Below are 27,472 nucleotides of genomic sequence, written 5' to 3' on the forward strand. Positions count from 1 at the left end.
GAGTGTGTGCCCATCACATGAGAAACGCAGAAGTAGCAAACTGAACATGTCCACAACTTGTTGTGAACCGATAATGAAGCAATTACTTACGTAAAGTATGGCAACAAATGGTGAACGTGCTGAGCGTCTGAGAAACATGTGAGGGACGAATGCATAGTAATTGAGTAAAAATAATAATAATAATTCATTCTGAGAGCTTTTCTCCATTATATATCTTCATTTGTAAAAGTACATACAAAATACATATACAGTGGTACCTTGACTTATGAGTTTAATTCATTCAGTAATGGAGCTTGTATCTCAATTTGCTCATTACTCAAATAAATTTTCTCTGATATTAGAATTGAAGTGCCATTAATCTGTTCAAGCCTCCCACATTCAATTTTTTTTTACATACTATTTTGAATAAGAAGAGATGTTTATGAATAATAAATTTTGTATAGAAGCATAGTAAAACAACAAAAGAGAATGTAAATAGATAAGCTTGTTTTATAAAGTATATTAACCTCAGTGATCATCGAGGGGCCGCCGTGGTACAGTGGGACTGCGTGTGCTTTGTGGGCACCAGGGTTCTCAAGCGCACAGGTTCAAATCCTGGCTACGGTCCAAGGTTAGGAAAGGCATCCACTCAGGGTAATGGTTCCCACATGCCAAGACCAAAGTCCTCCTGACTCTTCTGTCAGGAGGCACAGTCCTAGCTGTAATATAATAGGGAAACCAGAAGTAATAACTTGAAAAAAATAAAATTTACCTCAGTGATCAGACAACTTGGGCTAATGGAAAATGCTGGTGGAAGTTGAAGTTGCAGGAGAAGGGAGGAGTTTATTTCATTTTGTGCTTTTTCAGTCACTTTGGTTTGCCTTGAGCTCTCTCACTTAATCACTGAACTTGACTTATTCATTACACTCTGCTACACTTTATTGCTGAACTTAATTGCTACAACTTTTTCTACTTCAGTTTTGCAAACTTAATTTTCTTCACTTCTTGCCTTTTTTGCCCTGCTTTCCCCTTTTTCATCTGCAGGGCATTTCACAAAGAGGTGTCCAAGGAGGTTTGTTTCATCCTCCTTTACAGAATGTTTTGGAAGTGTGTGTTGCAACCGTCAGACATTAATGTGATTTATGTGACTTAGGTTAAAGTGACTGTTGGCATCCTGCAAGCAATGTCTGTTGTGTTAATGTTGTAATGCTCCTAGGATGACCCATCATTTATCTATATTATATACCCATTTATTATTTCATTGTATTATATGTTTGTATCTCATGACTCATGTGTGCATTGTAATATTCATATAATTTTTGTAAGTCGGGCTGCATAGGACATTCTAGAGAATTCAGTGACATCACTCATTTGTGGAGGAAGGGGCCATAGGTTCTCCTGTCTCCATATTAAATAAATTTTGGATTGTATAGATAGAAAAAAAGGAGAGAGAGAGATGGATCTGAGTAATGCTGCCAAATGTATGACAGAATCAAAACATACACCTTCATGTGGAAACCTGCATTACATTAAAACACCTGTTATATTAAGGAGACTGACTGAGGATATTATGGACAAGGAATTTTCTGGATTTAGGGAAGAAAAAGGTAGTATGAAGAGGTTGGTCAACGTAGAAAGGGAGTTAAAGTACATGAAGGAAGTGATGTCGAGTCTAATGGACAAACAGGACAGACTGACAACAGAGAATGCAGAGCTGAAATAAAGATTAGTAGTTTTTTTTTTTTTTTTTTTTTTTTTCCGGTTAGGCCTATAGCGCTTGTAGGCACACTTGAAGAGTGTATGGGAAGTGCTGTTTAGCTTCCGCCCATTAGTGGCGCAGGCAATTCTATTTATAGTGGTACCCATATTAGGGCCCATATCACCACCCAAGCTCATCTTGAGTGTAACCACCTAGAACCTGGGCATCATGGTAATATGTGAGAAGGCAAGTGCAATCAATCAGGGATTAAAAGAAGAGATACAAGAAATAAAGAAACAAAATGACGTACTAAAAGCCACATATCAAGACTATGAAAACTCCTTAACCCCTTCGCGCCAGTTGTTAAAAAAGCCCGCCTGTATGATATACATGGTAGTGTGCCGCCGAGCACGGGAAACTCGTGCAAGCTCGTCATACTTCTCGTCTTTGTGTATTATGCTGCTATTTTTTAGTCACTATATCGCCTTTGAAGAGGAAAGTGGACGCTTCTCTCTTCGGAGAAAAAGAGAGAGAGAGAGAGAGAGACATTTGCTAATATTTTAGACACAGCGGGACACATGTAGCTTATCTTTCGAGAGGAAGAGGGAAGGGAAGGAAAAAGAGAGAGAGAGAGAGAGAGAGAGATTAGAAAATTTGTTGTTTTTGTATGTATTTACCTATTTGTATTTACCTATTTGTGTATTACAGGGCCCGAACTAAGCTCTCTGTGTCCTGTCTCCTTGTCCATTCCTGTCATATCTCTCTTTCATCTGATTGACACACACCGCGTCAACAACATGACTGCTCAGTTTATTCCACTTATCAATGCTACGATGCGGGAAACTGTATTTTCTCACGTCATTTAGACAGATGTCCTTTATTAGCTTTTTTCCATGTCCTCGGAGATAATTACTTGTGGTCACCTTTACCAACTCTCTATCCAGTATGTCAATCTTGTTCACCAATTTATACATAGTTATCATGTCTCCTCTTGTTCTTCTCTCTTCTAATGTGGTCAGCCCCAGCTTCCTCAGTCTTTCCTCATAGTCTAACTCCTGAGTCCTGGTACCATCCTTGTTGCCAGCCTCTGTACCCTTTCTACCTTCTTCACATTTTTCTTCATATGCGGTGACCAGACACATGCTGCATATTCTAACTGGGGTCTTATTAAGGTACATAATATCTTCTTCATCATTCCTTCATCTAGGTAGTGGAATGCAAGGCCAATATTTTGAAGCATGTTGTATGTTTTCCAAAAATCTTGTTAATGTGTTTCTCCGGTGACAAAGTGTTTTGCAGTTACTCCTAAGTCTTTCTCCTCATTGGTCTCTTTAATTTTCTCATCACCCAGCCTGTAATCCCTGTTTGGTCTGTATCTACTTCTTCCCATTTTCATAACATGGGTCTTGTCTATATTAAATTCCATCTGCCACTCTTTACTCCACTCATATATTTTATCAAGATCTTCCTGTAACTTGTTACAATCTTCCACATTCTTTACTCTCCTCATAATTTTAGTATCGTCCACAAACATGTTCATGTAACTGTCAATTCCTACTGGCATATCATTAACATAAATCAAAAACATGATGGGACCCAGCACTGACCCTTGTGGAACTCCACTGGTTACCTTCTTCCACTCGGACTTCTTCCTCTCACCACTGTTCTCATTTCTCTTCCCATTAAGTAATTTTCCATCCATTTTGCTAGTTTATCATTTACTCCTCCAATCATCTTTAGTTTCCACATCAGTCTATTGTGTGGTACTTTATCAAAGGCCTTTCTCAAGTCCAGGTAGATAGCATCCACCCATCCCTCTCTATGTTGTAGTATGTCAGTCACTCTTGAATAAAAACATAATAAATTGGATATACACGATCTTCCTTTTCTGAAACCAAACTGCCTTTCACTCAGAATGTTTTCACTTTCTAGATACTCACTCCACTTAGCTTTAATTACTTCTTCACATACCTTGCACAATATACTAGTCAACGATACTGGTCTATAATTTAGCGGTTCCATTCTACTACCATTCTTATATATAGGCACAATGTCAGCTCTTTTCCACTCTTTCGGGACTAATCCTGTTCGTATGGAGGTTTCCACAATATCAAATATGGGGTTCAACAATTGATCCTTACATTCTTTAGCAACCTCCCAGATATGCCATCAGGCCCCATTGATTTATTAATATCCAGATTGCTTATAATTTTCCTTACATCTTCCTTAGTAACCATGATGTCCTGCATTTGCTTTATTTCCGTAGGCCTTCCTCCCATAAAATGCTCCTCCTTTGTAAACACTTTGCAAAGTTGTCGTTCAAAATTTCAGCTATATCTCCAGCATCTTCATATACTTCTTCCCGTTTTTACCTTTTCTATTGCCTCCCTTTTATTTAGTTTTCCATTTATGAATTTGTAAAACATTTTGGGTCACTATCACAGTTTTCCACCACCCTCTGTTCATATTCCTTCTGTGCTGTTCTCCTTACTTCAACATATCTATTCCTTGCTGTTTTGTAGACTTCTCTTGATAATACATCACTGTTTTCTTAAGTTTCTTCCATGCCTTTTCTTTGTTCTTTTTGCTTCTTCACAATTTCTATTAAACCACTGTTTATTATTTAAAGTCCTCTTTCTGTGATATGGCACAAACTTTTCACAGCAGAGTTATACAAATCCATAAATTTATCGTATTTCAATTGCATATCCCTTTCCTGGTATACCACGGACCAGTCAATTTCATTAAAGAACTCCTTATATGGTTATAATTTGCCCTAGTATAATTTAATTTTTCCTCCCTGCGTTCCACAATCTTATTCGTGCTTAATTCTGTATCCAGCTCAAAGCTTAGGACATCATGATCGCTTTTCCCCAAGGGACATTCATGTTCAATTTCCTCTTTTAGAGATTCCCTGGTAAATACCAAATCCAACCTTGCTGCAACATCTTGTCCCCTGCACCTTGTTGGTGATCTCACCCACTGTGTCATCAAGTTATTTGTTGCTACCTTTAACAATTCTTCTGCCCACTCACCACCATTCACCACTTCGTAGTCTTCCCACACTATTTCTTTGCAATTAAAGTCTCCAACTATCATCACTCTATCCTTTCTGATGAGTTCTTGCTTCATTCTGTCTAGAGTATTTCTCATCACCATTTGGTACTGTTCATATTCCCAAGCACTGGTTCTGGGTGGTATGTATACTGTTATAATATTAATGTCCCTCTTGCCATCTGTTATAAGCATACTTATCACTTCCTCATTTCTCTTACTATAGTTCACCTCCTTCACTATCAGATCTTCCTTAGTAAGAACCATTATACCACCACCACCTTTATTTTTCTATCATTTCTCCATACTTTGTAGTGTTTTACAACAAACCAGTCTAGCTTTATTTCGGCCTTAGCTTTGTTTCCACTACACACATTATGTCCGGTTCATTATTTCTTAGGTAATCCATACATTCTAGCCTCTTAGACAGAAATCCATCTATGTTCATGTAAGTCACTTTTATTCCATTCCTAGTCTCATTCTTCCATGTAATGCCTATTCCGTCTGTTTTATCCACCACTTCTTTAGCCTCCCATTTCTCATCCTCCAAAAACTTGGTCTTTTCCTCCTCTGTTCTTCGTCATTCCTCTCCTTCACTTCAGATACTAGCTCCTTCATTTCATTCTCTCATCTTGTGACATATTTCTTCTTATGTAAATTGTTTTGGTTTCCTCAGAGTCCTTAAGTTTCCAAGCCCTCCTCAACAAGGCCTCCACTGCCACCTGAGACTTTAATTTCAATTTTAATGGTCTATTCTTGCCTTCCTCAAAAGCTCCCAATCTCACACTTTCTTCTACCTCAGCATATAGGTCCTCTTCTTCCACAGAGATCTTGTTCAGTAAAGACTTAATCTTGTCATTTTCCTTATCCCTCCTGTCCTGCCAGTTCTTGTTAGTTTCCTCCCCAATCCTATTATGATCACACATTTTTCTTTTCAGCATATCTCTCACCACACTCATTTTCCTTTAGTGCCTTTACCATTTCCTCTGCGTAATCCCTTTATTTTCCTCTTCCTGCTTTTTTACTATCTCCCTAAACGACCTTTGTACCTCCAGATGTTCATAATTCACTTCTTTCATCCTGGTGTCAATTAGATTAAGACATTCCTCTTCTTCAAGTCCCTTCGGATATTTTTATCTCCATTTCCATGAGTTTAGCCTTCATTTCTTCATTGTTTCCTTAGTTGTTGGTTTCTTTCTCCATCTCTACTTTTCCTTCAACAGCTCTTTATTCGCTAGCGTTAACAAGTATATCTCTTTTTTGAATGAATCATTCTCGGCTAGAACTCTATCCAGTTTTTCTTCTATTGACAAAATGTTTAGGAACTTACTCTCCAGCGCCTGGATTCTTGCATCCATGTCAAGTTTCTGCAGTCCTTTTGGCGTAGTAATAAAACCTTCAAGTCTCTAGTTTGCCTGGACGCCATTTTGTTGTTGTCAGCTGATTACGGCCAGAACGATCACCGTCCACACTCCTCTCAGGGATCACTCTCCATATCACTCACTTTCAACACTAAGAGACAGTAGGACATTTACGGACACAAAACTTAGAGTTACCGGGCCCTGTAATACCATAGGTATTTTCTTTCTTCCTGTATGCAGCGAGACGAGCCGTCCTCTCTCAGTGTGTGTGTGTGTGTGTGTGTGTGTATTTACCTAGTTGTATTTACCTAGTTGTAGTTTTACAGGGCCTGGGCTTTATGCTCGTGTGGTCCCGTCTCCATATCTACACTTATCCAATTTTTCTTTAAAACTATGTACACTCTTTGCTGATACCACTTCCTCACTCAAACTGTTCCAAGTCTCAACACATCTTTATGGAAACTAAATTTTTAACATCTCTCAGACATCGTCCCTTCCTTAGTTTCTTACTATGCGATCTTGTGCTTCTAAAGTCATATTCTTCTCTCAGGATCAGTTTCTCATTATCCACTTCATCCATTCCGTTAATCAATTTATAAACTTGTATCAGATCCCTCTCTCTTCTCTGCTCCAAGGTTGGTAGATCCATTGCCTTTAGTCTCTCCTCATATGCCATCCCTTTAAATTCTGGAACCATTCTTGTAGCCATTTTTGTAGTCTCTAATTTTCTTATGTGTTTCTTTTATGGGAGTCCACACAACTCCTGCATATTCCAATCTAGGTCTTATTTTAGTACTTATCAATTTCTTCATCATTTCCTTGTCCATATAGTGAAATGCTACTCCAATATTCCTTAGCAAATTATACGTCTCTCTGAAAATTCTATCAATATGGCTAACCGGTTGATTATTTTCTTCCATTGTCACTCCCAAGTCCTTTTCCTTTTTACTTTTTCTAGTTCTACTCCATCTCCCATCTTATAGATTCCCACTGGTCGTCTTTCACTTTTTCCCATTTCCATGACATGGCTTTTGTCCACATTGAATTCCATCTCCCATTTTTGCTCCATTTCCAGATCTTGTTTAAGTCTTCCTGTAGTATTTCACAATCCTCTTTTGTTTAATGACTCTGCACAGTTTCGCATCGTCCGCAAACAGATTTATGTAGCTGTTCACTCCTCTGGCATGTCATTTATATATACGAGAAAAGTATTGGTGCCAATACTGACCCCTGTGGCACTCCGCTGTCTACTGTTCTCCACTTGGACTTCATATCTTTAACTATCGTCCTTATTTCTCTCCCCTTAAGTAATTCTTCATCCATCTCAATGTGCTTCCTTTTAAGCCACCCTTCTCCTCTAACTTCCATAGTAATCTTTCATGTGGCACTTTATCAAAAGCCTTTTTAGATCTAAATAAATACAGTCAACCCATCCTCTCTCTCTTGTACTTTATCAACTATTCTAGAGTAGAAACTCAATAAATTTGTCACACATGACCGACCTTTTCTAAAACCAAATTGGCTATTTGATAATATTTTGTTGTCTTCAAGAAACTCGATCCATTGCTTCTTTATTACTTTTTCACACATCTTGCATATTACACTAGTTAGTGATACCGGCCTGTAATTTAAAGGTTCTTCCTTCCTTCCGCTCTTATATATGGGAACCACCTCAGCTCTTTTCCACTCCACTGGCACTGTTCCATTTTCTATTGAGCATTTTATGATGTTGTATATTGGACTTGCTAGTTCTTCCCTACATTCTTTCAGTATTCTGCCTGAGACTTCATCCGGTCCCATTGCCTTTTCCTCATCCAATTCCGTCATCAACTTTTTATTTCAAGCTTGGTTACTTTAATCTCTTTCATATAGACAGTCTCTATTACCCTGTGGTCTTTCAAATTTGGATTCCTTAGTAAAGACCTCATGAAATTTACTATTTAACAGTTCTGCCATACTTTTGGGTCTTCCACCATTCCGTTTCTCCTTTTAACCTTTCTATTGTTTCTTTTTGTCTTATTTTTCCATTTATGAATCTGTAGAACAATTTTGGTTGTTCCTTACATTTTTCGACAATGTCCTTTTCATAGTTCTTTTCTTCTTCCTTTCTCACCTTAGCATATTCATTTCTTGCTGTTTTGAAGTTTTCCTTATTTTCTGGATTTCTGTTTCTTCTCCACCTTTTCCATGCTCCATCTCGTTTCTCCTTTGCCCTAGCACATCTTGCATTAAACCAATCTTTCTTTCCTTCTTCTTTAGGTCTATATTTCGGAACATATTCCTGACCCCAGTTTTGTATATTTCCAAAATAAGTTATATTTCTCTTGAACCGTTAATGAGTTTTCCATCTCCTCCCAGTTTACATTTTTAAAATAGTTCTTGAGATTCTCAATATCAGCCTTTCTGTAATTTAATCGGTCTCCTTTGTATGATTCATCTCTATCTTCCTTTCCTTCTTCTATATCCATCTCTAATATTACATGGTCACTCTTTCCCAATGGGCACTTGTATCTTATATCATCGTTAATTGGTATATCCCTTGTAAAACTAGGTCTAATCTTGCCGGCTCATCGTTTCCTCTGAATCTTGTGTTTTCCTTTACTCTTTGGACCATCAAATTATCTATCATTAGGTTCAGGAATCTATCTCCCAGGCATCTTCCCCATACCACTTTCATAATTTTCCCAGTCTACCTCCTTACAGTTGAAATCTCCTATCAATATCACTTTTCTCCTTTCCTTAATGATTCTTGTAAGACTCCTTATTGTGTCATCTATCATGTCTCTATATTCTTGGTTAGTCCATGAGTTTGTTTTGGTGGCACATATGTTCCAATGATTGTTAACTCCTTTTGTTAATATGCATCTTAACATACAGTATTTCTGATTTTCCTTCCCCAAACTCCACTTGATTTACCACTATCTCCTTCCTTAACATCATCATGACTCCTCCTCCTCCTTTACCCACTCTCTCTCTCCTCCATATATTATACCTTTTATCTATGTCTATTTTATTGCCTCATTTAACTTTGTTTCCACCAGGCATACAATATCTGGTTCTTCTTTCTTTATGTAATCTCTTAATTCTAATTTACTAGATAAAATCCCATCTATGTTTGTATACATCATTTTTAATCTCTTGTTCTTATCATTTTTAGTTAAACTTGCTCCATTCTTTTCTCTTCTTTCTCTTTTATATACCATTTCCTTATCCTGTCTCCTATAATTCTCCAAAAAATGCCTTCTTCTCCTCCTCTGACCTTTCATTATTTTTTCTCTTGCTTCTGCCACCAGTTCATTGTGTCTCTTCCTTTCCTCCTCGTTTCTATTTTTCTTTATATATATATCTTTGCAACCTTCTGTTTCTCTGAGTTTCGTTTTTCTATATAGTACTTCTTCTGCTGCTGCTTGTGATTTTAGTAATATCTTAATTGGTCTCACTGTTCCTTCTTGATATGGTCCCATTCTATGGATTTCTTCTACTTCCTCTTCTAAGTTCTGTCTATCCTCGTCACTCAGATGTTTTAGTAGGTCTTTTACTGATTTCATTTCGTCTTTTTCCCTTCTTGGTCTATATTTAACATTTTTTTCTTTCAGTCCAAAAATAATTACACTCTTCTTTTTTTCTGCAATTTACCTAGTTGTATTTACCTAGTTGTAGTTTTACAGGGCCTGGGCTTTATGCTCGTGTGGCCCCGTCTCCATATCTACACTTATCCAATCTTACTTTAAAAGTGTGCACACTCTTTGCAGACACTACTTCTTCATCTAAACTGTTCCACGTCTCAATACATCTCTGGAAACTATATTTTTAATATCTCTCAGACATCTTCCCTTTCTCAGCTTTTTACTATGCGATCTTGTACTTCGGGTGTCATATTCTTCTCTCAAGATCAGTTTCTCATTATCCACTTGGTCCATTCCGTTGATCAATTTATAGACTTGTATCAGGTCTCCTCTCTCCCTTTTTTGTTCCAAGGTGGGTAGATCCATAGCCTTTAGTCTCTCCTCATATGTCATCCCTTCAAGTTCTGGGACCAATTTTGTAGCCATTTTTTGTAGTCACTCCTAAGTCCTTTTCCTTTTTGACTTTCTCCAGTTCTACACCATCTCCCATCTTATAGATTCCCACAGGTCGTCTTTCACTCTTTCCTATTTCCATGACATGGCTTTTGTTTACATTGAATTCCATTTCCCACTTCTTACTCCATTCCCAGATCTTATTTAGGTCTTCTGGCAGTATTTCACAATCCTCCTTTTGCTTTATAACTCTGCACAGTTTCGCAAACAAACAAATTTATGTAGCTGTTCACTCCTTCTGGCATGTCGTTAATATAAATGAGGAAAAGTATTGGTGCCAATACTGACCCCTGTGGCACTCCGCTTTCTACTGCTCTCCACTTGGACTTCATATCTTTAACTACCGTCCTTATTTCTCTCCCCCTCAAATAATTTTCTATCCATCTCAATGTGCTTCCTTTTAAGCCACCCTTCTCCTCTAACTTCCACAGTAATCTTCATGTGGCACTTTGTCAAACGCCTTTTTAAATCCAATAGATGCAGTCAACCCATCCTCTCTCTCTTGTACTCTATCAACTATTCTAGAATAGAAACTCAATAAATTAGTTACACAAGACCGTCCTTTTCTAAAACCAAATTGGCTATCTGATATTAATTTGTTGTCTTCAAAGAACTCGATCCATTGTTTCTTTATTATTCGTTCACACATCTTGCATATTACACTAGTTAGTGATACCGGTCTGTAATTTAAAGGTTCTTCTTTCCTTCCACTCTTATATATGGGAATCACCTCAGCTCTTTTCCATTCTACTGGCACTGTTCCATTTTCTATTGAGCATTTTATGATGTTATATATAGGACTTGCTAGTTCTTCCCTACATTCTTTCAGTATTCTGCCTGAGACTTCATCCGGTCCCATTGCCTTCTCTTCATCCAGTTCCTTCATTAACTCTTTTATTTCAAGCTTGGTTACTTTAATCTCTCATATAGATTATCTCTCTATTACCCTGTGGCCTCTCAAATTTGGATTCTTTAGTAAAGACCTCCTGTAATTTTTTATTTAATAGTTCTGCCATACTTTTTGGGTCTTCCACCATCCCGTTCTCTCCTTTTAACCTTTCTATTGTTTCTTTTTACCTAATTTTTCCATTTATGAATCTATAGAACAATTTTGGTTGCTCCTTACATTTTTTGACAATATCTTTTCAAGTTCTTTTCCTCTTCCTTCCTCACCTTAACATATTCATTTCGCTGCCTTGAAGTTTTCCTTGTTTGTTGGATTCCTATTTCTCCTCCACCTTTTCCATGCTCCATCTCTTTTCTCCTTTGCCTTCACACCTTGCATTAAACCAATCTTTCTTTCCTTCTTCTTTTGGTCTATATTTTGGGACATATTCCCTGACTCCTGTTTTGTATATTTCCAAAAATAAGTTATATTTGTCTTGCATTGTCTCTGAGTTTTCCATCTCTTCCCAGTCTACGTTTTTAAAATAGTTCTTGAGATTCTCAATATCAGCCTTTCTGTAATTTAATCGGTCTCCTTTGTATGAATCATCTCTATCTTCCTTTCCTTCTTCTATATCTATTTCTAATATTACATGGTCACTCCTTCCCAATGGGCACTTATATCTTATATCGTCATTCATTTGTATACCCCTTGTGAAAACTAGGTCCAATCTGGCCGGCTCGTCGTTTTTTCTGAATCTTGTGTATTCCTTTACTCTTTGGTCCATCATATTGTCTATCATTAGGTTTAAGAATCTTTCTCCCCAGGCTTCTTCCCCCATACCACTTTCATAATTTTCCCAGTCCACTTCTTTACAGTTGAAATCTCCTACTAATATCACTTTTCTCCTTTCTTTAACGATTCTCATTAGACTCCTTATTGTGTCATCTATCATGTCTTTATATTCTTGATTGGTCCATGAATTTGTTTTTGGTGGCACATATGTTACAATGATTGTTATCTCTTTTTTATTAATATGCATCTTAATATACAATACTTCTGCTTTTCCTTCCTCACATTCCACTTGATTGATCACTATCTCCTTCCTTAACATTATCATGACTCCTCCTCCTCCTTTACCCACTCTGTCTCTTCTCCATACATTATACCTATTATCCAAGACTATTTTGATTTCCTCATTTAGTTTTGTTTCAGCCAGGCATATAATATCTGGATTTTCTTTCCTTATGTAATCTCTTAATTCTAATTTACTTGATAAAACCCTGTCTATGTTCGTATACATCATTTTTAGTCTTTTGCCTTTATCATTTTTAGTTAAACTTGTTCCACTTTTTTCTCTTCCTTCTCGTTTATATACCATTTCCTTATCCTGTCTCCTACAATTCTCCAAAAAAATGCCTTCTTCTCCTCTTCTGACCTTTCATTATTCTTTTTCCTTACTGCTGCTGCCAGTTCATTGTATCTCTTCCTTTCTTCCTCATTTCTATTTTTCTTTATATAGATATCCTTGCAGCCTTCTGTTTCTCTAAGTTTTGTTGTTCTATATAATATTTCTTCTGTTGCTGCTTGTGATTTTAGTAATATTTTAATTGGTCTCGTTTTTCCTTCTTGATATGGTCCCATTCTGTTTATTTCTTCTACTTCCTCTTCCAAGTTCTGCCTATCTTCGTCATTAAGATTCTTCAGTAGGTCTTTGACTGATTTCATTTCTTCTTTTTCTCTTTTTGGTCTATATTTTATATATTTTTTTTTTATTCCAAATACGACTACACTCTTCTTTTTTTCTGCAATTTCTCTAACTAGATTTTCTTTTGTCTTGAGGACTCCTATAATTTTGTTCGTCATATTTTCTTCTTTTTCTTTAAGTTGTTCTTGAATCACCTCCTGAAAATTGGCCTTATCTTTCTTATCTTGGACTCTCCATGCTTGTACTTCTTTTTTAATCACGTTCTGTACTCTTTCCTCTTCCTTGTTTACTAGATCTTTCAGCTTCTACTTTTCTTTCTCGGCTTTACCGAGTCCTTCTTCCATCTGCTTCTTGTAGTTAGCTACTTCCTTTTTTAGTTCTTCGTTTTCCGCTCTTAGCCTAGCTTCATTTTCTTCCACTTTTCTTATCCTTTCTCTCAGTCTTATAAACTCCATTTCCTGTTCCTTATTCTCTTTCATTTCCATCTTCTCCTTTATCAGTTTATCTAGTTTACATTCAATATTGAACACTCTCTTAAGTAGTGAAGTTTGTCAGTATCGAACCCTTCAATCTCTTCTCCTCACCGTCATAGTCATCATCAGCTTCTCTATTCTCATGTCTGCATTTGGATGGATTATCTTTTTCACTCATTATTCTTTAATAATTGATTTCATGAAGAGAGAAAAAAAAATGAGTCCACAATACCTGCCCAGGCCACTGTAAATACTATACAACAGGTGTAGTGAAGATCAGCTGATCGTGAACTGCGCCAGTGTGTCCGTCTCAACCGTGTCTGTGTGTGTGTGTGTGTGTATTTACCTAATTGTATTTACCTAATTGTAACATACGGGAAAAGAGCTATGCTCGTGTTGTCCCGTCTCCATATCTATTAATGTCCAGCTTTTCTTAAAATCATGAATATTCCTTGCGTTGACCACTTCCACGTCTAAACTATTCCATGCTTCCACCCTTCTATGAGGGAAGCTATATTTTTCACATCTCTCCTATAAGTGGCCATTTTAGTTTTTCCCATGCCCTCTCGACATTCTTTCATTCCACATACACAGATCTTCCCTATCCATTTTTCCATGCCAATCATCACTCTGTATATTGCTATCAGGTCTCCCCTTTCTCTTCTGTTTTCCAGGGTCGGAAGTTGCATTCTTTTCAGTCTGTCTTCATAAGTCAAATCTCTTAAGTCAGGCACCATTTTGTTGCAGCCCTCTGTACTTTCTCTAGTTTCCTTATGTGTTTCTTTAAGTTCGAGCCCACTGTATTGTTGCATATTCAAGCCTCGGTCTTATCATTGCAGTAATTATTTTCTTCATCATTTCTTCATCTAAATATACGAACGCCACTCTTATGTTCCTCAATAAGTTCAATACTTCTCCAATTATTTTGTTTATATGTCTCTCTGGCGATAGGTCATTGGTAATTGTCACCCCAAGGTCTTTTTCTTCATGACTGGTTTTATGTCTTCATTTCCTATCTTGTACATACTCCTGATTCTTCTTTCACTCTTGCCAAACTCTATTTTCTTGCATTTTGTCGTGTTGAACTCCATTTGCCATGTACAGCTCCATTTCCATATTCTGTCCAAGTCTTCCTGGAGTAGTTCGCAATCTTTGTCACATCTCACTTTTCTTAACAATTTTGCATCGTCTGCAAATAGGCTCACATAACTGGACACCCCATCCACCATGTCATTTATGTAGACCGCGAACATTACTGGTGCCAACACTGATCCCTGTGGAACTCCACTCTCCACCAAGCCCCATTCTGATGGTCTGTCCTTAATTATTGTTCTCATTTCTCTTCCTACCAAAAGTCTTCCATCCATTTTAGTAAACTGCCATGCACTCCTCCTACCATTTCAAGTTTCCAGATCAGTCTCCGTGTGGTACCTTATCAAAGGCCTTTTTAAATCCAGATATATTCCATCAGCCCAACCATCTCTTTCCTGTATTACATCTATCACCCTCGAATAGTAACATATCAGGTTTGTCGTGCATGAACGCCCTTTTCTAAAACCAAATTGACACTCACAAAGTATGTCATTTTCTCCAAGAAGTCTGTCCATCTATTCTTCACCACCCTCTCACACATCTTAGCTACCACACTTGTAAGTGACACTGGTCTATAGTTCAATGGGTCTCTCTTGTTACCTGATTTATAGATTGGGACAATGTTAGCTCTTTTCCAGTCTTGGGGCACTACACCTTCCCTTAATGAGGCATCAATTACTTCACAAACTTTTTCTGCCAATTGCTCCCTGCATTCTCTTAAAATCCATCCTGATACCCCATCAGGTCCCACAGCTTTTCTCACTTCTAAACTCCCCATCATGTTCTTGATCTCCTCCACAGTTACTTGAAACTCCTTCATAATCCCTTTCTGTTCCATTACCAGTGGTTTGTCAAAAGCAGTCTCCTTTGTGAATACCTTCCGAAAGCATCCATTCATAGCCTCTGCCATTTCCTGGGATCTTCACTGCATACTCCATTTACTTCTAAACTTTCAATACTTTCTCTATTTTTGATGTTGTTGTTCACATGTCTGTAAAAAGCCTTGGTTGGTCTTTACATTTATCAATTATATCCTTTTCTTGTTTCTTTCTTTCTTCTCTTCTAATCAACACATATTCATTTCTTGCTCTTTTGTAACTTTCCCACTGCTTAATCCGTCTTTTCCTTCTCCACCTCTTCCATGCATCCTCTTTTCTTGTTCTAGCCTTTTCACATCTATCGTTAAACCAGTCCTGCTTTCCAACTTCTCTATGTTGTCTTATTGGTACAAATTTTTCTCACCTTCTTTGTATATTTTATAAATTCCTTCCACTTTTCATTTGCTCCTTAGCACTCTTGAATTTCATCCAATTTGTCTCTTGAAAGAATTTCTTTAGGTTTCCAAAATCTGTCTTGGCATAATTCCATCTTCCCACTTTATATTCTTCATTTCTTCTAGATTTCTCTTCATCTATCACCTTGAACTCCAAAACTGCATGATCACTCTTTGCTAAAGGGCACTCCACCCTCATCTCCTCAATGACCATTGGCTCTGTACTAAAGACCAAGTCCAGTCTTGACGATGCTCCTCTCCTCCAAACCTAGTATCTTCTTTGACCCACTGAGTTAACACATTTTCCATTGCCAGTGTCAATAGTGTATTTCCCCATGTTGTCTCTGATCCTTCCATTGACCAGTCCTCCCAACACACCTCTTTACAATTAAAATCTCCCATCATTATAGTTCGTTCACAGCCACCCAACATTTCTTCCAGACATGTTCCTGTATCACTTATCATTTCTTCATATTCCTGTACTGACCATGCATTTGTGTGTGTGTGTGTGTGTGTGTGTGTTTTCACGAATTTTACTTATCTTTCGAGAGGGAGATGGGGAGAGAGAGAGAGAGAGAGAGAGAGAGATATGGGAACAGTCTATGCCATTGGTGGAGACAAGGATGGTGGGAGGAGCACTAGGATTTCAAGGACAGCATATGGCGTGTGTAGTTGGTATCCAACACACTATACGGGACAACTGAACTGAAGAAAGCTCAGAAAAGAAATATGGCGTCTCGTGGCGTCACCGTATTTGCTACTGGGGCTTCATGACGCCCACATAGGCGTCACCGTATTGAAGGGGTTAAGGAGCTTACAGGTAAAGGTACAGGAGGGGATTGTGAACAAGGTGGAAGGTGGATTGGGTGAAAACAAGCTGAAGGAACAACAAAATTTATGAAAGCAGGAACAGGAAGAGGAAAAAGTTAAATTTTCAGAGGTTGTAAAGAGACAAATTCAGGGAAAACGAGTCGCTGTAATACAATTAATTAAAAAGAAAGAGGATTTTGTGCAAAATATGGTGAAAAAGAGAAAAAGATTTGGGATTTTTGGGATGAAGGGAAAAAAAAATCTGAACAAGTTCATGAGGAAATGTGAAGAGTAAGAATTGGCCAAAACTGTTATCAAACAAGTTCAAGACAGCATGCAAGAACTAGACCATGGGGTGGAGTAAGTGATCAGGTTAGGAAGATACAGTGAAGGGTGTAGGAGACCAATGAAAAAGAGAATAACATAACATAACATAAATAATAGGATAACAAAGGGCCACCAGGGCCCATCTAGGTTATCCTGCATCAGTCGCACAGCGACCTCGTCATCAGTACTTAAAGATACGCTTACAAGTACACAATACATTATATACTAATTGTAAATATTTGGCCCATTAACAGGGCTAAGTCCTGCAGCGAAATCCTCTACAATCTGTGATCCCCATACATGGGGATCATGTCTTGTTTAACTATAGTAAATTTCTTATAAAAACTATCATGTAGTGCTATACATAATTATAAATCTAATAAATTTAAGTGCTTATCTAATCTGTTTTCAAACATTGTCAAACTAGTGCTATTTACAACCCTCTCTGGCAATGCATTCCAGAAATTTACCACCCTATGACTAAAGAAATATTTTCTTCTATCTAACCTGCAGCCTTGCTTTCTAATCTTCCTGCCATGATTTCTAGTCCTATTTCCCTCCTCTAAGGTAAAGAAAGATCTCACATCTATGTAGTTTGTATCTGAGAACATTTTAAGTAACTCTATCATATCCCCTCTTATACATCTCCTCTCAAATGAAAACATGTTTAATTCCTTTAATCTATCTCTATACTCCAGGTGCTTTAATGCTGGTATCATCCTAGTTGCTCTTCTCTGAACTGCTTCTAACATGTTGATATCCTGCCTATAATGGGGTGACCAGGCCTGTATGCAATACTCTAAATGGGGCCTAACATAGAATTATATAAGCTACGCACCACTTCCTTACTTTTATAACTAACATTTCTATTTATAAAACCCAGGATCCTATTTGCCCTATTTCTTGCTTCTAAACATTGCTTTGAAAATTTCATAGTCCTGTCTATCACTACTCCTAAATCCTTTCCTTCCTCTACTGCCTCTAGCCAACATCCCTCCATCTCATAGCTAAAGTTTGTGTTGTCTTTACCTAAATGCATAACCTGACACTTTTAGAATTAAACTCCATCTGCCACCTGTCTGCCCATGCTATCAGCCTGTCCAGGTCTCGTTGTATTCTGTAATTGTCCTTTTCACCCTGTACTGCACATGCTATCTTAGTATCATCTGCAAACTTTGATACTTTGCTACTAATTCCTATATCTAAATCATTAATGTACACCAAGAAAAGAAGAGGTCCTAGCACTGATCCTTGGGGTACCCCACTAACCACTTCCTTCCACTCAGACATTGCCCCATTTAATATTACTCTCTGTTTCCTATCAGAAAGCCATTCACTAATCCAATCAACTAACCTACCCCCTATCCCATGTAGTCTCAATTTGTACACTAGCCTCCTATGCAGTACCTTATCAAACGCCTTGCTAAAATCTAGATATATAACATCTATGCTATTTCCATCATCTAACTCCTTGGTAATATATTCTAAGATATCAAGCAAATTTGTAAGACAGGACCTCCCTGATCTAAAGCCATGTTGGGTATCTCTAATTAATCTATTCTCATTTAAATGCTCCCAAATACTACCCTTAATGATTTTCTCTAGTATCTTAGTTAAACTGATCGGTCTATAATTATTCGCATCATCCTTCCTACCTTTTTTTAAATATTGGAGTAACATTAGCTAACTTCCAGTCCTGAGGTATCTCAGCAAACCTAAGTGATCTTTCAAAGATTAACTTAAGTGCTTCAGAAATACTGTCTACACGCTCCCTAAGTACTCTGGCATGTAGCTCATCAGGACCACTAGCTTTCCTATCGTTTAGTTCAAGAATAAATTTCCTAATAATTCCCGGTTTTATATCAATATTTTCTAAAACTCTTAAACTACTCATTGCACTGTTTGTAACAGGATTTCCTATTCTTTCCCTAGTAAATACTGAAGAAAATTGTTCATTCAATGATTCTACTATGTCTTCATTTTGATCCACTACTACACCATCTTTTCTGAGTGGTCCAATCCTATCCTTATTTCTTTTATCACTGACCTTGTAATAACTATATAATTTTTTGGGATCTTTACTCCCAGCTCTAGCTAGTTTTATCTCTGCCTGCCTTTTACTTTTTTTTATAACCTTACTCAAATCATCTCTGACCTGTCTGTACCTAATCAAATCTACATCTTCCCCACTTTTCTGCAACTATCTATATGCCCTCTTCTTCTCTCTGATCTGTCTACCTATCTCGTGAGTCTACCATAATGGCTTCCTGTTTCTCTGCCTTATATCTTTGTAAGGGATACACTGCATCACTATACCCTTTACTACAACCTTAAAAATATCCTACATCTCCTGTGCAGTTTTATTTCCAAAACTATCTTCCCAGTTTACCTCTCCTAATAACTGACGTAACCTCCCAAGTGGCAGTAGAGGAAATTATGGCTAGGAAAGGGAAGCTGGCCGATGATACTGAACACAAGGATATATGGATAAAGAAGATATGAACCTAGAGGAGAGAGAGAAAAGGAGAAAGTGCTAAGAAATTAAGCTGAGGAAAAAAATGAGAAAAGGATGGAGAATGAGAAAACAAATTTTTCCTGGAGGGTTCTAGATATGAGACTGAAAAAGTGGTACCTACGGAAGAAAGAGGAGGTCATGGAGGAGGCAAGAAATTAAGAGTGACTTATACTAATATAGGTGGGTTGTTATTAAGCATATTGGAGGTTAGGGATTATTTGAAAGAGAAAAAGCCAGATGTAATGTGCATCATTGACACAAAACTAAGAGAGCAGATCCATGTTAACTTTAAAGAGAAGGGATATAATACCTGGAGGAGAAACAGGAAAGATAAATGGGGAGGAGGAGTGCTAATAATGATTCATGATATGTATGGAGGATGTGCAATATGATGAAGACAAAGTGGAAGTAATGGGAGTAACAGTCAACACAGAGGAACTGAAGAAAAGAAAAATCATAGTTACATATGTTCCACCAAAGACTAATACATGGGGAACTGAAAAAAACAGATATATGCAAAGAGAGGTGATTAAGTACCTAGATAACATAATAAGAAGAGATGGAAGAATACTTTTAGTTGGAGACTTTAACTGTAAAAAAGTAAATGGGAGAGAGATGGAAGTAATGGATAATGCAATGGAGCGAGGAAGTGTTACAGTTGACTATGGTTAATGCAATGGACCAGTGGGTGGAGGAGTCAGTAAGGTGCAGGGAGGAAGAAGAACCATCGTTGCTTGACTTAGTAATCAAAAAGAAACCAGAGCCCCCTCCAATCATACAATACCTTAGTCCAATGGGAAGAAGTGATCATGTGACATTAGAGATACAAATTTAGGAGGAGGATGAGGTAAGTTACAGAGATGATTATAAAGGAGAGAAATTAAATTATGCAAGAGCAGAGTTTGAAAAATTAAGGATGTTTTTTGCTGGAGAAACATTATGTATGAAAAGACAATACAAGGGAAATATAAAATATTCTTACAGAAATATAATGAAGGAGTAAAAAAATATGTACCTTTTTATAGTTAAGAAAAAATACACATTTGGTACAATGCTAGATGCATACAAGCTAAAAAGGCAAAAGACAAAGCTTAGAAGAAACTCATAAAACAGAGAAATGACAACAAAGGGCAGTATAGGGATGCGAGAAATTAACATATTAGAGTAAGGAGAGAGGAAGAAAGAAACTTTGAGAAATGTGAATAAAAGCAGAGACAAACCCAAACTTTTCTACAAATTTATAAATGGCAAAACAAAGAACAAGGAAGCGATAGATAAAATAGTTAAAGGAGGAAAGACATACCAAACAGAGAAGGAATTGTGTGAAATAATGAATGAGACCTTCAAAATGGTGTTCACTGTAGAAGATTTCATAGAACCTAATAGGATATTGCATTGCCAAGGATTACAGGAGATCACAGTGCATAAAGAGGATATTGGAAGATTATTGGATAAGTTGGATGTCAGAAAAGCAATGAGGCCAGATGGTGTATCAGGCTGGGTGTTAAAAGAATGTAAAGAGCAACGACTGGATCCAATTAGGGAAATAATTAAAAGTTCAGTAAATGAAGGGAAGTTTCCACTAGAATGGAAGAAAGCCAATGTAATACCAATATTTAAAGGAGGAAAGGCAACTGAACCACTAAACTACAGACCAGTGTCACTTACAGGTGTCGTAGGGAAGTTATGTGAAATAATTATCAAAGAAATATTGGGTTAAATTTCTAGAAGAGGAGCAAGTCATATTGAACAGACAATTTGGGTTCAGGACAGCAAGGTCATGTGTATCAAACTTATTAAGCTTCTACTCGAGAGTTATTGCAGGACTGGAAAACAGAGATGGATGGGTAGACACAGTATACCTGGATATTTAAAAGGCTTTTGATAAAGTCCCTCATGGAAGACTACTTTGGAAATCAGAGAACATAGGAGGACTGCGAGGAACTTTGCTAGAATGGACAAGAGATTATTTGAAGGATAGGGAGATGAAAACTGTGATCAGAGATATATACTCATCTTTGGGTAAAATAATAAACGGAGTGCCACAAGGGTCAGTGCTAGCCCCCATTATATTTCAGATTTATGTAAATGACATTCACATTGAGGTAAAAAATTATATTAATTTATTTGTTGATGATGCAAAGCTGCTAAGAGTTATCAAAACCAGGGAGGACCGTCTACTGTTACAGGAAGATATAAACAAGATCTGTGAGTGGAGCAGGAAGTGGAAATTAGTGTTTAATGCCAAGAAATGTCACATAATGAAACTAGGAAAGAGCAAAAGAAGACTGGTATTGAACTATTTGATGGGAGAGGAACAAATAATGAAGACTAAAGAGGAAAAAGATTTGGGAGTGATTATACAGGAAAATCTGAACCTCAAAAAACACATAAGCAAGATATTTTATATATTATATAAAATATTGACTAACATAAAGAGTGGCATTTCAATACATGGACAAAGATATGATGAAAAAAATCATCACAAGCTGATACGTCCAAGGCTGGAATATGCAGCAGTGGTATGGTCTCTGAGCTCTAAAAAGGATATAAGAAGATTAGAAAGGATTCAGAAGATTGCTACAAAGATGGTGCCAGAATTAAAGGATCTAACATATGAATAATGGTTCAAGGAAATGGGACTGCCAACCTTACAAGATAGAAGAGAATGAGGAAACTTAATAACAATGTACAAGATAGTCAGTGGCATTGAAAAGATAGACAAGGAAGACTTGGTGATGTTGACAGAAGAAGATGGGAGGACAAGAGCTTGCACCTTGCCTGGCCAAGCCCTTCCAACTTTGTCTATCTACTTCTACCTTTCCTTCCTGCTGGAAGTTCGCCTACATTCAGCCTGTTCCTAAAAAGGGTGATCGTTCTAATCCCTCAAACTACCTCTTGCTTGTCTAAAGTTTTTTAATCTATCCTGAATAGGAAGATTCTCAAACGTCTGTCACTTCACAATCTTCTATCTGATCGCCAGTATGGCTTCCATCAAGGTCGGTCTACTGACGATCTTCTGGCTTTCCTTATTGAGTCTTGGTCATCCTCTTTTAGAGATTTCGGTGAAACTTTTGCTGTAGCGTTAGACATATCAAAAGCTTTTGATAGAGTGGCATAAAGCTTTCATTTCAAAATTGCCCTCCTACAGCTTCTATCTTTCTCTCTGCAACTTTATCTCAAGTTTCCTTTTCAACCATTCTATTGCTGCTGTGGTAGACGGCCACTGTTCTTCTCCTAAATCTATTAATAGTGGAGTTCCTCAGGGTTCTATCCTGTCACCCAGTCTCTTTCTATTATTCATTAATGACCTTCTTAACCAGACTTCTTGCTATATCCACTTCTACGCTGAAGATACCACCCTACATCTTTCCATATACATACTTTCAGAGACGTCCAACCCTTCAGGAAGTCAACAGATCACACAAGGACACCACAGAATGCCTGACTTCCAATCTTTCTAAGATTTCTGACAGGGGCAGAGAAAATCTAGTAGTTTTCAATGCCTCAAAAACTCAATTCCTCCATCTTTCAATTCAATACAACCTTCCAGACAACTATCCCCTCTTCTTCAACGACACTCAACTGTCTCCCTCTTCCACACTGAATATCCTCAGTCTGTCCTTTGCTCATAATCTTAACTGTAAACTTCACATCTCATCTCTTGTTAAAACAGCTTCTAAGAAGTTAGGCATTCTGAGGTGTCTCTGCCGGTTTTTCTCGCCCCTCCAACAGCTTACTCTATATAAGGGCCTTATCCACCCCTGTATGGAGTGCTCTTCTCATGTTTGGGAGGGTTCCAGTCACACAGTTTTACTAGATAGGGTGGAATCGAAAGCTTTTCGTCTCATCAACTCCGCTCCTCTAACTAACTGTCTTCAGCCTCTTTCTCACCACCGGAATGTTACATCCCTTTCTATCTTTTATCACTATTTTTATGCTAACTGTTCGACTGACCTTGCTAACTGCATACCTCCCCTCCTCCTATGGCCTCCCTGCACAAGGCTTTCTTCTTCCTCTCATCCCTCTCTAATGCAAGAGTTAACCAGTACTCTCAGTCATTTATACCTTTCACTGGTAAACTCTGGAAATCCCTCCCTGCATCTGTATTTCCAACTTCCTACGACTTGTCTTCTTTTAAGAGGGAGGTGTCAAGGCATTTGCTTCATAATTTTGGCTGACATTTTTCCCTTTGTAGAGAGCCAGCACTCAAGTGGGCCTTTTTTTAATCTTTTCTTTTTTTGCCGTGGCTGGCTCTCCTCCCCACATTAAAAAAAAAAAAAAATACAGCTTGGAACCCCATATTACTATGAGTGTCACTCCAGTGACCCCCCACAGGCAAGCAGTCGCTACTCTCTGCCTAATTACAAGTTTTGTAAATCAGATATGAACAAAATGAGTTACAATAGTGTCTAGAATGTCTTTTTTCAAATTTTTTATCGTGTCATATATGTATTCATCCATGCAGTCACTCGGGAACTGTGGATTCGTGAGGGAGAAAAGAAAACTGCCATAGCATTCCCCGAAAAATGGTTAGGTAAGGTTAGTCCAGTCCATCATTAAGTGAAATCTGTTACTGGGAGGTCCGTTATCGCGAGACACCACTGTATCAGGAAAATTATGAAAAAAATCAATAAAGAAAATTAATGAAGCTTATCAAGGAAAGTCTAATTGTGATGTCTGTTTGAATTATTTGTTATAGAAAAGTTTTATGTTTTCTGAAGGAAAAATGCAAGATAATATAGTTTTCCTACATGTATTAGAAAAGTAAAAAGTATTTTTCATATATTTATAGCAGATTTTTTTCAGTTTATTCTGTTTTTATTTCTTTAGTTATGTTTGTTTATATATGCAACTCATTAGCCATTACCAATGGGTTTTTTTTTTACAATTTGCCCAAATAATATCAGGAAAAAAAAAAAAAAAATATATATATATATATATATATATATATATATATATATATTTTTTTTTTTTTTTTTTTACATGTACTTGAAAAAAAAAAAAACTTGGAAACTAGGAAGACTATTTTTCATATAATTTTTATAATACTAAAAATTAAATAAGTGTCATATTATTTATCAGTATTTATTATGCCCTCCTACACATACTGTTTATTGCAATTTTACTATATAATTCATTTTATATTAATAGTGAGATTAAAATCTAATATATATATGAAAACTGTTATACAACCCACTGGTGGGTCAGATTACAACAGTGGTAGAAACTGATGACCTCCTGGTGGGTCGCATCGCATGTAATGTGTTAACCTGATCCATAAGTCTCTCAAAACAGGAATTGTTAACTTAGTCATTAATTGATTTTGTACTCATAATTTGGGTAGTTTTACATAGATAGTGAACTATAGAATACTAGATACCTGGGGTTAGTTTGATTTTTATTTTGCAGAAGCTGAAAATGACAAGGTATTCCCAAACTTCATTAATTATTGTTGTAACTAAAAACAGCAACTGCATGCACACATTTACTGTGTAAACTAAACTGCAACATCTAATAACAGGAGGTGAGCTCAGCCTTGAGTGAAGGTGTGGTGCATATTGTGGAAGGAGGACTCAAGAGTGGACAAGTGTCAGTGCGATCATGTGCTGTGCAAGGTCTGTTGTATCTGCTGCAGGGACCCCTAGAGGACAGCCCACCACTCATCTTGCTGGCCGCTAACTATATCTTGAAATATAACGATGGGTAAGGCCTTGCATTTTCAGTTATTTAGTGTGATTTTTTTTCCTTAGATTTGCCTTAAATAGGAATGCTTATTCCATCTCATGGCATTTCAGAAAAAGTCGTGAATGTGAGGGTCATGAAGTGGGAGTGTGGGAGGTGTGGGTGTATCTGGTGGAGCATTATGAAACCCTGCCAGATCCCACACTGCCTTCCACTGCTCTTCACATGGCTCTCTCCACTGCTGCCTCACTCTCAACCACCCCAAGGCTCCTACACCAAGTGCTGCGTGGTGTGGAGAGACTAGTGTTGGTGCAGCAGCTCACCAGCAGTACTGTAGAAGTGATTTTCAAGCTAGTGATGGATCTAGTCCTTAATGGTACACCCTCCACCTCCATTGCTGCCCTACCTTTGTTCATTACTGCCCTTTATGCCAATGTTAGGAACACAGCCCTAGAACCAGGAGTCTCCCAAGATAGCAGTGCCTCTGATCCAGAAACTCTTCTCCTAGTCATGGAAAAGCTCTCCATCTTCTTTGATCGGATCCGTGTTGGATACCCTCATGAGGCTGGGGTGGTGGCTGGCCTCTTGGGTCCCTGCCTACTGGACATTCTCCCTGCCAGCCAGATCCTCAACAAAGTCATCACGGAGTACATTTCTTCACACCAGCCTCACCCACATCTTTTAGCTTCAACACTATTTCAGGTGTTTGAAGGAGCCATTGGTGAGAGTGGAGAAGGTTTGGTGCAGGAGTGGGTGCTTCTCTCTCTCAGCAATTTCACTCAGCGCAGCCCAGTCTCTTTAGCAGTCTGGTGCCTCACATGCTTCTTCATTGCGGCATCCAGTAACAGGTGGCTGAGAGCTGCCTTTCCTTCAGTCCAAGCTCGGTTAGGTAAACTTGATGCCAGAGATATACAGATATTCTGCTTGGCTGCATCCCACTTCCGGCAAAGTCTTGCCACAGAGGAGCAGAAAGTAAAATTTGAAGCTGTATTCCAGGCTGTGGCCACTCCTGGCTCTCCTTTTCAGGAGCTGCTTGATTGCATTAAAGATTGAATTTAAGAAAAACATATTTTATTCTTAATGTGTATAAAAAAAATTCAGTTGTCACACTATGCTATTTTTTTGTATATTTACTTTACTTGGCTTTCTAAGGTAATAATTTCACATAGTGATAGATATATGAGCTTCCACTTTGACTTATTAAAACTGTATATGGCTTGAAAAGATAAGGTATGAATGCTTTGTACATATATGATATTCTGTATATATATTTAACAATTGACTGTATAGTTATTCAGAGGAATATTGTTGAAAATAACCATGTAATACAATTAATTATATTAGACTGATTGTTTTGTGAACACATCTGGCATCTGGCTATATATATTTTGATTTTTCATGTACAGTATGTCAAATATTTCTATGGGGCCCTATAGTATACTGGCTTTAGGGCTGCAAGTCTCTCTTTGCATGGCCATCTGATCTGATACTGGGGACAATATACACATAATGGGAACTTTTCATCCCAGTATTAACTTTGCAGAGATGGGTTGGCATTTGGAAGGACAGCCAGTCATCAACCATTCTCAAACATCACAGCCAACCCATATACATGTAGAAATGGCTGTGATATATGAGTGATATTTCTAATAAATAGTCTCTTGAATGTTTACATTCCAGTGATTTCTTACTTAGAGGCTGTCATTTTGGAAAGAAAATAAAAATTGTAGCTGGTTAAAGAACATTGCAGAATTTGAGTTTGTAGTTTGTTAAGATTATGCAAGAGTAAAAATAATACTGACCTCACAAAAGTCTTTTTGAAAGGGTAAATAATGTTGTTGATTGGGAGGTGGGATTAATGAAAGTTGGAGTTTATCTTAGTTCAATTCCAAAAGTTAGAAGTGATTGAAGAAACCTGAGAGGACTGTTACCTTTTGTCAGAAATTATAGTTTACCTCTAGAGATAACTACAAATAATTGTCAAGATTAAATATTGTATATAAAATTATTTTGCATTTCTGCATGATGGAAGTATATAGAGAGCAACAATGGTAAGTACACGAAAAATGAGTCAGTCTTGTCAAAGGATGTAGGCACACTTGAAAAGAGTTATTGCTGTATGGACCCTAGTTCAAGTACAGGGTTCTGTAGGAAGCACTCTGAGGGGGCAGGGATAAACCAGTGTATGCCGTAAGGCCTTGCTATGGACATGTGTAGCCAGCTATGCTATACTCAAGCTCATGGGATATATTGCAATGATCCATGACTCCTTTTTTACTAGAGGCTAACAAAGCTGAGTGTGAGTAAATAATTGTGTGCATTGTATTGTATTTACCTAGTTCTATTGTACAGGGTTCGAGCAGGGCTCATAGTGTCCTTTCTCCATGTCTTCATTTTTCTTATTTTTCCTCTAAGTTATGCACATTATGTGCTGTAACAGCTTCATTATTCAATGCATTCCACTTCTCCACCGTTCTGTGTGGAAAACTGTATTTTCCAATATTGTTCTAACACTGCCTCATCCTGATCAT

General features: G+C 37.6%; 1 protein-coding gene across 4 annotated transcripts in view; it reads left to right on the forward strand.

The window, feature by feature from the left end:
• LOC123502590 (huntingtin-like) overlaps positions 1-26,752 on the forward strand; it is a 420,122-nt gene extending 393,370 nt beyond the window's left edge. For all 4 annotated transcript variants that reach the window (XM_045251746.1, XM_045251745.1, XM_045251744.1 and 1 more), the window contains 2 exons: positions 24,781-24,962; positions 25,055-26,752. In XM_045251746.1, coding sequence (XP_045107681.1) covers positions 24,781-24,962; positions 25,055-25,994 — 1,122 coding nt within the window. In that variant the 3' untranslated portion in view covers positions 25,995-26,752. The remainder of the gene's footprint in view (positions 1-24,780; positions 24,963-25,054) is intronic.
• Positions 26,753-27,472: the final 720 nt, after the last annotated feature.

This window comes from Portunus trituberculatus, chromosome 12, assembly GCF_017591435.1.
Source record: "Portunus trituberculatus isolate SZX2019 chromosome 12, ASM1759143v1, whole genome shotgun sequence".
NCBI classification, from domain to species: domain Eukaryota; kingdom Metazoa; phylum Arthropoda; class Malacostraca; order Decapoda; family Portunidae; genus Portunus; species Portunus trituberculatus.